The 12,543-nt window shown below is 41.0% G+C and overlaps 1 protein-coding gene across 30 annotated transcripts in view; it reads left to right on the top strand.

Moving 5' to 3' along the window:
- Positions 1–12,543, top strand: part of ATP2B2 (ATPase plasma membrane Ca2+ transporting 2) — a 697,462-nt gene that overhangs the window by 544,534 nt on the left and 140,385 nt on the right. For all 30 annotated transcript variants that reach the window (XR_008315871.1, XM_053294622.1, XM_053294618.1 and 27 more), the window contains 2 exons: positions 1,016–1,273; positions 4,057–4,182. Coding sequence is in view for 29 of the 30 variants with exons in the window: in XM_053294622.1 (XP_053150597.1) it covers positions 1,016–1,273; positions 4,057–4,182 (384 nt within the window). In the remaining variant the exon portion in view is untranslated. The remainder of the gene's footprint in view (positions 1–1,015; positions 1,274–4,056; positions 4,183–12,543) is intronic.

The following is a 12,543-nucleotide window of genomic DNA, read 5'->3' as shown; positions in this document are numbered from 1 at the left end:
AAGAGGCGTCCTTTCCGTCCAAAGCGCCAGTTCAGAAAGAGGCATTGCAGAGAGAGAAGCACTGCTTGCAATCTTCTCTCTCCCTCTTCTATGCCAGTTTTCCTTCAGCCAGCTGAAAAGGGCCAGGGTGAGGTGGTCACTGAAGCTGGGAGGAAGGGTGGGAGTTTCGCTGCAACGGCGGGGGCAGCTTTAACCCTTTAACGGAACAGCCTCCGCTCGGCCCCCGGAGTATGGTCCCTGTCTCCCCGGTGCCGTCTCTGTCGCTCCTGCTCTCTTTCCCCCACCGCCTCGCCCCCCCCGGATCAGAACCACAACAACATAAAAGTAACACTAAGCACTACAACAGCCACAAAAAGTAACACAAAGCACAACACACTACATTAATTAAAAAAATAAAAAACTGAGGCAGTGGCCACAAGCGAGACCAGCACTCCCCCCCCCCAACAGCACAGCATAAAAACCCCCACCCACACACACACATACACACACACAATGCATGAAAAGAGGGAGAATAGTCTAGCACCCGTTATTCTAACGGGCTTAAAAACACTAGTAAATCTATAATGCATTCCAGAGGGTTATGTAGTATAGTGGCCTCACAGAGACTGAGCTATGAATCAGAGCTTCCCTCGTTCTGCCTTTATTAGTTCTGCTTTTAACTTACTTGGTGGCGTTAAGCAAGCCACTTCCTCTCAAGGTCTGTTGCAACATCTGTTCACTTATCTTATAAGGTTGTTGCGAGTAATTTGCAAGGATCATAAGATAATTGGTGCGAAGCACTTTAAACACTCAAAAGTGCTATAAAATGCTAAATATTATTATGTATGTCTTTCCTGTTAATCTGTTCCAGCAAAACAGAAACAAAACCAATCACTAGGCACTCTGATTTATGTGTAATGCATTATTCTTTCCGTTCACAAGTATATGGATTATTGTATGTTATAATAAAATCTCTAATAAGACTGTTATTCAAATAGGTTATGTTTAAACAGTCTCTGTGTGTGTGTGTTTCAAGCTTGTGCTACTGCAGCAGCAGGAGGTGAAGATGAGGGTGAAGCAGAAGCTGGCTGGATTGAAGGTGCTGCCATCCTGCTCTCTGTTATTTGTGTGGTACTGGTCACTGCCTTTAATGACTGGAGTAAAGAGAAGCAATTCCGTGGACTTCAAAGTCGTATTGAGCAAGAACAGAAGTTTACTGTGGTTCGAGGTGGACAAGTTATTCAAATCCCTGTAGCAGAGATAGTAGTTGGTGACATTGCACAAGTCAAATATGGTAAGTTTCCTTATACACATTCTGGAAAACTTATGCCAGCTTTCCAAAGTTGCTTTATAATTTGTTGAATAATACAAGGACATAGTAGCTATGGCAGCTAAGAAGTCACCAAATAATCTGCTAAAGGTGAATGCTTGCAATACAAAACTGACAAAAGCAAAATATACTGTATAGTTGGCTATTAATGACAATATTCCAATAATATTAACAATATTATACAAAAGGAAGAAAATTATCATGGAGTAGGAGATGAAGGAAGGATTGCATTTTATTGGCTCTGTCACATATTTGCAGGCAAGTCCCAGATAACAATACCATGAAGTGTGGTTATTCCTTAGTTAGTGAAATGTCAGCATGCCCAACCTGCTAGGGCTGCTGAACATATATGAAAGGCAGCCTTGGGATTTGCATCAGGGGTGTTTCGGAGCAGTTCTTGAAAGTGCATGGGCACATCCCCAGCACTACTTGCAGTGGGGAAAAATGGAAGTTGTGTGATAAAAGTGTCCACACACTGTTTCAAGTCATTGTGGAACTGCCGGCCTCTCCAACACCCTCCCCGGGCTGACTGAAGAGCTAAATTGGAAAATTGTTAGTGGATACCTCTTTGAGGAAAGATGAAATGAAATGTGGATGGCGGGATCTGTATGGGGGAAACAAAGATACCTTCAAATGCATTCTCCTTTTTTCTTGTAAATAAAGTGGTAGCATCCTATCTTATATTTTATACAAAGGATAAATGCTCCTACCCTGTGATATTCTGATAGTAACTAGAACCACAACCAGCTTCCCCATTCATGTCAATGGAAGGAACCAGTCCACCCATGCATTACTTTGCATATACTTTTGAAAGGCTCTGATGCATTGACAGAAATGCAATTACCACCTGTATGCCTTCCGTGTGTATATATGATTCATGGTAAGCTTAGTCATGGTAAGGGAATATGATTATAGCCCTGCCATGGTTACAGTCAATGAAGCTGGTTCATGTTTGGATGATGTTACAAGCATTTTAATAGCAAATAAATTTGTCTGTTGAAGGACTTGAACGTAAAATACTTACAGAAGTAATAAAAGCTACTTTCTAGTGGAAAATCTCAGGGCAGTGGTTGCTTCTGCTGTAATGGTTTATAAAAGGGATGAGGCAAATTAGGGCTATAGGAACCATTATTATTAGGGATGTGCATGAATCGAATTTTTCATTTTGATTTGTACCTGAATCGAATCACCCCTGATTTGTTTTGGGCCCGAATCTGCCCCCCTGCATCAACCCAGATTTGATTTGTACCCAAATTTTCTGAATCAATTCAGGGCAAAAATGAGGTCCCGGGGGCAAAAGAGTGAGGTGGGTGGTAGTGCCTAATGGGTGGAAGTTACCACCCAAACATCAAAGAAAATGGGCAAAGGGGTGATTTTTAAAGAATTTTTGAAGTTGGTGTGTCTTTAAGCTTTGCCTCGTGGGGAATAATGGATATTTAAGCAGCCTTATAGCTCCACGTGGGTGGCCCAGAGTGGGTTGTGGTGGGTGGTAGTGCCCAATGGGTGCAAGGAAGCTACCACCCAGATTTCAAAGAAATTGGGCAAAGGGGTGATTTTAAAATGATTTTTGAAGTTTACGTGATTGAGTGGTGGTGTAGTGCACATTGAATCCACTTTCATATCCTACCAGAGAATCTACTCTCAGAACACCCCAGAAACAACAAAATCCAGTGCCCCGTAACTCCACTTGGGCTTGTGGGTTTGAGTGTGGTTGGCACCCTATGTGCACTACACCACCACTTGTTCTGGGCCACCCTGTTGTCCCCCCCGCCCCCAAGTGGAGTTACAGGGCTGCTGAAATCCCCATTATTCCTTATGGGAAAAAGCTTAAAGTTTTGCAAACTTCAGAAATGCTTTAAAAATCACCCCTTTGGTATCTTTGGTATATAGTCACAAGGAGAAATTGAATGTGTGAACTGGCAGATCAAATATATAGCCATACCTGAGAAAAGTTAGGATGAATTGCTCCCGTGGAGAAAAAAGTACTGTTATTAATCAGAACTTTATTTATTGTGCAACTGTCAGGGACATGTTTTTGGTTGGTGTGGGGCACTTCTGGGTGAAGGGGAGATGGACAAAAATCACCTCCTGTATCAGAGGCGCACTTTGACTTGGACCTTGGGGATCTGGTCCAAGGCCTTCTGTCTCCAGAGGGGGGGCTCCAGTTGTTCTGGGGGGCTTAGCAGAGCCCCACTGCTGCCCCGTGCCCACCCCATCACTGCCCACAGAATGGGGGTCAGGGGCAAGTTAAATATTTTTAAAAACTTTTTTCAACTGCCACTCTGCGGCGGGGATGTGGAAAGAAAGGGTGTGGACTGAGGCGGGGGAGCTGGAGGTAAGAGCCTCCCTGAGCCTGCATGCTGCCCAAATGACAGGTCACGCCATTTTCGATCCATTTAGAGGCTCTCTGCACATGCTGGGCGGGGGGCTCCAAAGCCCTTCAGATCCAGGCTCCAAAATTACCTAGGTGCACCACTGTCCTGTATGAGCATCCGTTCTGCCAGAAAGCCTTCTGCAGTGCAAATGCTTCTTCCCATTATATGCATGTAGATTTAGTCAGGGTGTTAGCCAAGCAAATACATGGCTGAAAAAATCAACATGTGCAAAATCGTGCTTTTTTTACTGTTGATTGCTGTAATGTAGTTGGAGATTCACATTTTGATTATTGTGATATGTTTGGAGATTCACCTATTACAGCAAAAATGTCTTACTGAGTCTGTTTTATTATAACTTGATTTTACTGGTAGGTGACCTTCTACCTGCTGATGGGGTGTTTATTCAAGGAAATGACCTTAAGATCGATGAAAGTTCTTTAACTGGAGAGTCAGATCAAGTCCGCAAATCTGTTGATAAAGATCCAATGCTACTTTCTGGTAAGTTTTACGTTTTATATTAAGCATTGCTAATAAAGACTTGGATATTACATTTTTTTAAAAACCCATATGCTAACTGCCAAAGAGGAACCCTTTAAAGTAGTGCTCTCTTATATTTAGCAAAGAGAAGGCAACTTTCCCTATTCATCTCAGCACTGCATCTCTCTCAGTGACTGTTGTTTGTTTCTCCTTTGTGTGTGTATTTTTTAAAGATTGTAAATCCTTGAAGAACTATCTTCTCATCCCTTTATGTAAACTGCTTTGTGAGATTTTGTTGAAAAGTGGTATATAAATAGACTTGATAATTGTACTGTATATATAGTAGCAGTAATAATAAATAATAACAACAACTTAAAAAAAAAATCATTACAAATCAGTGGGTGCACTGATCTTCCTGAACATCCATAAGATAATTCTGTCACCATGTAGGAACACAGTGCGGAATGTCAGAGCTTTCTTGACAAGCATTTGGGAGTTATTAATATTTTTGAGTTTCCCATTGATCCCTATGGGGAAATTGTGTGATGGGGCCCATGTTCAATTCTTGCACACAGCTTCTTCAGCACTTTTTAATCTGTTGACAGCTGCTGTTGTCTCTTGTGTGAGTGTGTTTAGACTGTGAGTCCTGTGTACACAGGGAACAAGGACTTCTAGTCCTTTTGCTACTTAAGCTGCATTGAGAATTTTTGTTGTTGTTGAAAAGAAGTGCACACATATTTTAACAATTAGCAGCTTGGAAATTGTGCCTGTGCCCTTACTTTCCCAGGTCACATAGAAAATTGCAAGAAAAAAATCCTATGTATGAAATCATTTTTAAAATATTGGATGCTGACTTAGCATAGTATGCAGAATGGCACCTTTCACTGTTCTGTGGGACTTTTCAGGGCTTAGAATTGGAGGTGGATAGGATTGTATCTGTGTGCATGTTTCTTTGTGTACAAGTACTATCAAAGCAGAGATACTTAGGACCCAAGAGCATAGTTTTGTCCTATGCAGGGTCATTTGGAAACGTTCTACATTCATGTAGCAGTTAATCCAAAAACATGAATCACGAAAAGCAGAGTAAATCCCACTCCACAGTCTGGGCATGTGTGAAGGGGCAACCCATACATCCATGCTGTCACTAGTGACTTGTCCTGTTTTGACAAAATCATCTTTTTGCCAATCTGAGGTTGATTCAAGAATGTGCAGAGCAAATGAACACCCACAACCAACCAGTTCCATGACTGTGTATCCGCCAAATTGAGATTACTGACTGTTTTAAAAGTATCCTAACAATTTGGATACTGCGCCAGTTAGTAAGGTTGGGCCCTCACAGTGAGTACATGAAATCAATATACACTATTAAACCATTCTTTCCTGGCTCTTTCAAAACGCTGATTTTAAAAAAGGAATGTTCTGTTTGAGTTGCAGCATAGCTTTGGCTTGCAATCTTTTTATCACAGTTACTCCCTTTGATTTATTGGTGCTTGCCATCTGTGCTTTCACACTGCTTCTGTTTGTGGTAATTCTGTTCTCATTAGAATTAATGTTTGGCTGATACAGATTTTGGAGTGCCAAATAGGACAGACAGAATCTGACTAAATGTATCAGTCTTTTATGTTTCCAGCTGATGCTTTTCAGTTTGACTGTCAGAAAGAAAGATGGTAGTAGTCTTGTGAATATTGTATTTCTGCTTCTGGATCTCCCCATTCAACTTTCAACTGGCAGGAGTTTCAGGAGAGCACATAATTTATTTATGGAATGGATTGCCACTAGCCTGAGATGCTCTAGAATGGGGTTAGACATAGATTAGGAAAGAGAATTCGATGCTGGACCTTTGGTCTAATCCTGCTGGGCTCTTGTGTTCTGAGAAATTCTCTTGAAACTATTAGCATAGTTTTATTAACCCAGCAGGATAAATTGGAATTTTCATATGTATTGTGAGGTTTTTTAAAGCTACATTTTTGTTTGAATGTCACAGGAAGAAACATTGCGGTATATCTAGGTTTGGCTTCTTGTTTTCAGTTCCTACTGTTGTGGCCTGTTCCTTAGCAAAACACATTAGGCTGGATAAAATGCCTTGTTTGGCCCCTGCTATGGACTGTTCCTGACCCACATGCAGAAGATGAAAAGCAAGCTTTTATTCAGTACAAGACTAGTTACACAACAATAGAAACTTATCCCTAAGAGTCCATTAACTAAATTATTTGTAAATACTACACTGAAAGACAAATGTTCTGTAGGAGAAAACATCTTTATAGAAGCTTTGTTGGCACTAAACTTTTCAATATTAATCCATCCCCATAATGTAATTATTCCAAGATAAGTAGCATTGCCGGTGTACTCTTTAGTCATTGTTCATTATCCCTGAGAAGCCATTTTCACAATACAAGACATATGCATGGTTCCTTTCCACAAGTATTAGCCAGCTATTAGCACTCTGAACAGCAAAATAGAGCCTATTGTACCTACATTTAATTGGTACTAAAATAAGCAGCTTCTCTTATCTATATTTAGCTTGCAGTGACACTGGATATACTTTAAATGCATAGTTCAGATGAAGATGTGAGCAACTGAATATTAAAATGTCACTTTATAATAATTCTGAGTAAATTAATCAATTAACTACGCAATATTCCAGAGCCAAAAATTAACTTCTTCCATGTAAATAAGTGGAACTTAAATGTGCTTATCTTTGGCAGAAACATCCCCATAGAGCTCATCACCTAATCTTTTGATCTCTTACTTGTTACTTTAATAGACCATGCACACATGCTTCTGAGGGCCTGTGCATGCAGAGGTATTTTAACTCTGAAGCTGTTCACATGTGCAGGCACAGCTGGGCTAAGGAAGCCCAGACCAGTTTTGCCCTTGCGCATGTACTGCTGGGATAGGGTCTCCATGGCAAGCCCGCCTCCAGGGCCACCCTCTTAAATGGGGCTAGGTGGATGAGTGCTTGTCTAACCCTGATTTACTGATTGTTTGCCAACCCCGGCTGGCTTCAGGGAGGAGAGGGGGGTCCCCCTAATGCACCACACACTTGGATGGTGCTCTGTCTGTCTGTCATATTTGTATACTGCCCACTACTGAAGTCTCTAGACGGATTACATCATTAAAACAAAACCATTCTTTAACAAAAAACCCACACAGTTTAAAAACAATTATGAGGAGAGCTGGTCTGGCAGTAGCAAGCATGACTTGTCCCCTTAGCTAAGCTGGGTCTGCCCTGGTTTTGTTCTTTTTAAATTTTATTTAACATATTTTTATACCACCCCAAACTCACGTCTCTGGTCAGTTTACAGCACGCAAGCAAGCAAGCAAACAAACAAACAAAAGAAGTTAAAACATTAGTTAAAATAAATGACAACCAAAAACTTAAAATAGTAGTTAAACAAAATCAAATCTCTTTATTTCAGTCAGCAACCAGCATGAGATTAAAACAAATGTAGAAGAAGACAATCGAACTTCTACTATAAAACCAAATCAATTTTGAAAAGTCCTCCTCAACATAGATCAAGGTACTGAAAGTACTACTAAAAATACATAACTAAGAATAAAAGAAGGCAGCAGTATTTCATACTTATGAGACTATTACACACAAATCAAAACTCAAACAGTTGCCTTCCTGACTCCTGAATCTGAGAGGGGTTAAACAATTCAGGCGCTTGGGAACAGTTGTTAAACAAAATAAATGATATCATAAAAGTTAAAATATCACCACAATGTAAACTTTAAAACAACTTTTAAAAACAATGTTAAAACTGTTAAAACAATATTTAATTAAAAGCCTGGGTGAATATATGCATCTTTAAAGAGTTCTTAAAAGTTGCCAGAGTTGTGGAAGCAACTGGTGGCAACTGCAGACAGACCTCTCCTGATTATCTCAATGGGCAATCATCAAGAGATGCTCGCCTACTGGTTGCATATGGAAGGGAGACTTGATGTGTGAGCACTGTAAGATATTCCCCTTAGGGGATGGAGCTGCTCTGGGAAGAGCAGAAGGTTCCAAGTTCCCTCCCTGGCAGCATCTCCAAGATAGGGCTGAGAGAGATTCCTGCCTGCAACCTTGGAGAAGCCGCTGCCAGTCTGTGAAGACAATACTGAGCTAGATAGACCAATGGTCTGACTCAGTATATGGCAGCTTCCTATGTTCCAGGGGCGGGGCGATGCATCCCAGCACCTGGTCTACCAGCAGAAGCCGGCAATCGTTTGGGCAGCCTGATCGGCCACCCAGCAACAAGAAGAGGACTGTCTGCAGGGGAGGTAAGTTTTTTGAGGCCCTTGCCCCTTCAAGCCCTTTTCACAGATCTTGAGAAAGGGATCTTGACTCAAGGGATATAAGGCTTGCGCCATAATCCTGGATACACATATTTAGAAGTACTTCCATTCATTTGAGGGAAACATATTTTCAAGGAAATGTACTTACAGCTGCTACTTAAGGGTACTATCCAGAACCATTAAAATAAATGGAAGTTTTTCCATTTACTTCAGTATGTCATATAAACTGCATGCATCTAAAGTATTTTGGATTGTATTTATCAACCTTATTTAAAAATCATAATATTAGACTGGTTTAGTGATGAGAAGCAGACAGCAGAGTCATAATCAAGAAACAGATTTCCCCCCGTCCCGCCAAAAATAAATTCCAGAATACAAGAAATGCCTAGCCATTTGTTCTGAGACCTTTAGTTAAAAAGTATGATTTTAGCAGGAAATAATTCGATATATTGTTGTCAGTATGTGGTTGGTTCTTAGAAGTCACAGGTAGTCTAGAGCTGGTTCCATCCATAGCATCTCAAAGTAAGAAATAACAATGTTTTATACCTAGGTGCTTTACTACCAGGGCTCTGTATGTGTTAATTTATTTTATTATTTTATTTTTACATTAATATCCCACTTTTCCACCAAGGAGCCCAGAGTACATGGCTGTGTTTATCCCTACAACAACCTTGTGAAGTAGGTTATCCTGAGAGATAAGTGACTGGTCCAAAGTCACCCAGTGAATTTCATGACTGAAAAGAGATTTGAACTCAGGTCTCTTGAGTCCCAGTCCACTGTACTCTACTATAAATTCTGGCTCTCAACCAATTTATAATATAATTGCACTTATTGAACTGCAAACCTCTGTATGTTCTTTTCTAAGGTATTCATTAATATAATGTTAAATTTCAGGTAAATATTTCAGGTAAATGAAATATATTTTCCCATCTCCTCTTTTGCCAGTGCCCTGATAGATGATGTATTGAGGCTATTCTCACGATGACTCAAAAGTGAGCTGAGGGAGCCCAGCCCACTTTCGAGCAGTCGTGAGAACCACCGGGCTCACAGGCAAGCCCAGTGGTTCAGTGGCAGCTAGCCCACCTAAGTACCTCTCCCCTAAAGCAAGTGCTCCGCTAACCCCATTTCCATGATTGTGAGTTGCCATGGCACAGCTCTGCGCCATGGAGACTCACGAGGAGAACCCCGACCGGGAGGCTACAACAAGCCTCCTGGCCTTGGGGGTCTCCCCAGAATGCCCCGCACACTTTTGCAGGGCATTCTGGGACTTCTGGGGACCAGGCCCCCCCGATCCCCGCCGCCCCTACTGGCCCCATGACAGAGCCAGTAATCGTGTGGACGGCTGATCTGGCCACCCAGAGTTCGATGACTGCTTTTGCGCAGGGAGAGTGGGCTTGACCCGCTCTCCCTGCCAAACCCCTCCTGGTTCTACCCACCGATCATGTGTAGAGCATCATTATCTACTCTAAGACTATCTTTTGTTTGTCTGCCAGAACCTACAACAGTTAGTCAATAACTGGTGATCCACTGTATTCAGAGCCACTGAGAAGTTCAGAAAGAGAAGAAGAATTGTATTAAACATTTCATTGTCAGACACCGATTGTCAATCAAAGAAATCACATCGTAAGGAACAAAGCCTTATACTGAGTCAAACCCTTGTTCCAGCCAGCTTAATATTGTCTACACAGACAGGCAGCAGCTCTCCAAGGGATCTTTATGCCAGGGACTGAACCTGGAATCTTCTGCATGCAAGCAGAAGCTCTACCACTGAACCCCATCCCCTAAGGGGAATATCTTATAGCAGTTCCTGTTCACGTGCAGTCACCCGTTCAAATGCAAACCAAGGTGAACCCTGCTTAGCAAAGGGAATAATTCATGCTTGCTACCTCAAGACTAGTTCTCCACCTGGTGGAAATCTTAGCATGGAGAAAAGCAGCTGGTGGAGTTATAAGGGGGAGAATAGTGGATGGGAGAAGGGTAAATCTTCTGTCCTCCTGTTTGAGTGCCCCACCTTAACACTGCTTTGCAGTTGAGGAGTGGTGGCTGAGGTTTCCAGCCAAAAGTTGGCTGCCAAATGTTCTGGCCTAAGAAATGGCAAGCTGGTACTTTATATTAACATATGTCAGAGTATAAGGAATGTGCAGACTAAAACATAGCTTGAACCTGAAATAAAGATGTTAGTTTGTTTAGAAGCAAAGAAATATTGTGGGCACAGTGCTTTATTCATTTTCTAATTTTTTTAAAAAAAGCAGCTATATTAAGGAATCAGGTCAGTCACTGCCGGGAGAAAAACAACTCAGATTCACTCTTGGTTCCCTGGCAGTAAATGTTCCAGTACGGGTTTCTTGCTAAACAAAAAGAGCATAAGAGCAAGCTTCCAACCTAAGAAGCCACATGTTCTTTTGAGTTTACTGAACACTCAAATAATGTTTGCTTCATTTCATCCTAACTATTTATGCATTTTTGGTAGTGATTTAATGCATTGATAGTTGTACTAATTTCTCTCAATTTCATAACTGAGCAGCTGTCTGCTTCTGCTTGCAGGTATCACAGCTATAAATACTTGCTATTGTGGCAACTACTTAGAACAAAAAGAATGACAAAGGTGTATTCTTTTTTCTTCTTTCTTTCCCCCGTTTTTTCTTTTTTCATTTTGGGAACTGTAGTTTGCTTCTCTCTCTTTTGGACTGCTATAAGCTAAATGAAGAAAATTGCACTGATACCATTGTGTTTTCAGTGTGGCTTTGCAAGAATTGTTTAAACACCTGTGATACACAGCAGTCTGGAGAAAGAGCTTGAGCTGCAGTCAGGATCCTTTGTGAGTTGTTTTGAACTGCTGGTGAAGTGCAGCAGCTCATAGGTCAGGTCATTATTCCTAGAAACAGAAAAATAAAAATAAATAAAATAAAAAATAATAATTGGTACCTGTTGCAAAAAAGCCGCAATAGCAAGTAAACATTGATTCCTCATATAGAAGCGTATGTGTGCAAGTCAGTGATGGAAGTGAAAGAGATAAACATAATCAATGCGATAGAACCGCCACCAACGTAACAAAAACTGAGGCTGAATTTAAGCAAATTTAAGTAAACAGTCTCAAAGATATAATGGCTGTCCAGATGTTCTGGCAAAAAAAGAGAAGCAGCAGATCACATTTTAGTTTTTATTCTCTTTTTTGTTGTTGTTTAAATTTTTATTGATTTTAACAATATCTTAACATTCACATCACATTAAACAAATATTGACTTTCGCTCACACCTCCTCGTGAATCACCAACTATAGAATTAACCCTTGCTATAATAATAATTCAAAACATATTTCACATTTTAGTTTTTATTCTCAGAAAGGGGTTGTTTGATTGATTGATTGAGTGATTGAGTGCTGTCAAGTCGGTGTCAAGTCTTAGTGACCACATTGATAGATTCTCTCCAGGATGATCTGTCTTCAACTTGGCCTTTAAGGTCTCTCAGTGGTGCATTCATTGCTGTTGTAATCGAGTCCATCCACCTTGCTGCTGGTCATTTTCTTCTTCTTTCCTTCAACTTTTCCCAGCATTATGGATGTCTCAGGGGAGCTGGGTGTTTGCATAATGCGTCCGAAGTATGATAGTTTGAGCCTGGTCATTTGTGCCTTGAGTGAAAATTCTGGATTGATTTGTTCTGTGATCCATTTGTTTGTTTTTCTGACTTTTCATGGTATCTTCAAAAGTCTTCTCCAGCACCAAAATTCAAAAGTATCAATACTGTTCCTATCTTGTTTCTTCAAAGTCCAGCTTTCGCATCCATAGAGTGTCACAAGAAAAACCATTGTCCGAACGAGGTATAGACACATCACAGCATCTAAATACCCTTTCCAAGGCCTTCATTGCAACCCTACCAAGTGCTAGTCTGTGGCCTGTTTCTTGACTGCTGGATCCTTTACTGTTGATGGTCGATCCTAAAAGGCAGAAGCTATCCGCCACTTCAGTGTCTTCATTATCAGTTCTAAGGCTGGTTGCTGTACCCGTTGTCATTAGTTTAGTATTCTTTACATGTAGTCATAGTCCCATTTTTTTCACTGTGCTCCTTGACCTTCATTACTAGAGCCTGCAGATCATCCACATTC

Source organism: Hemicordylus capensis, chromosome 2, assembly GCF_027244095.1.
Source record: "Hemicordylus capensis ecotype Gifberg chromosome 2, rHemCap1.1.pri, whole genome shotgun sequence".
Classification (NCBI taxonomy): Eukaryota; Metazoa; Chordata; class Lepidosauria; order Squamata; family Cordylidae; genus Hemicordylus; species Hemicordylus capensis.
The sequence above is the reverse complement of the archived record's forward strand: the minus strand, read 5'-3'. Positions and strand labels throughout refer to the sequence as shown.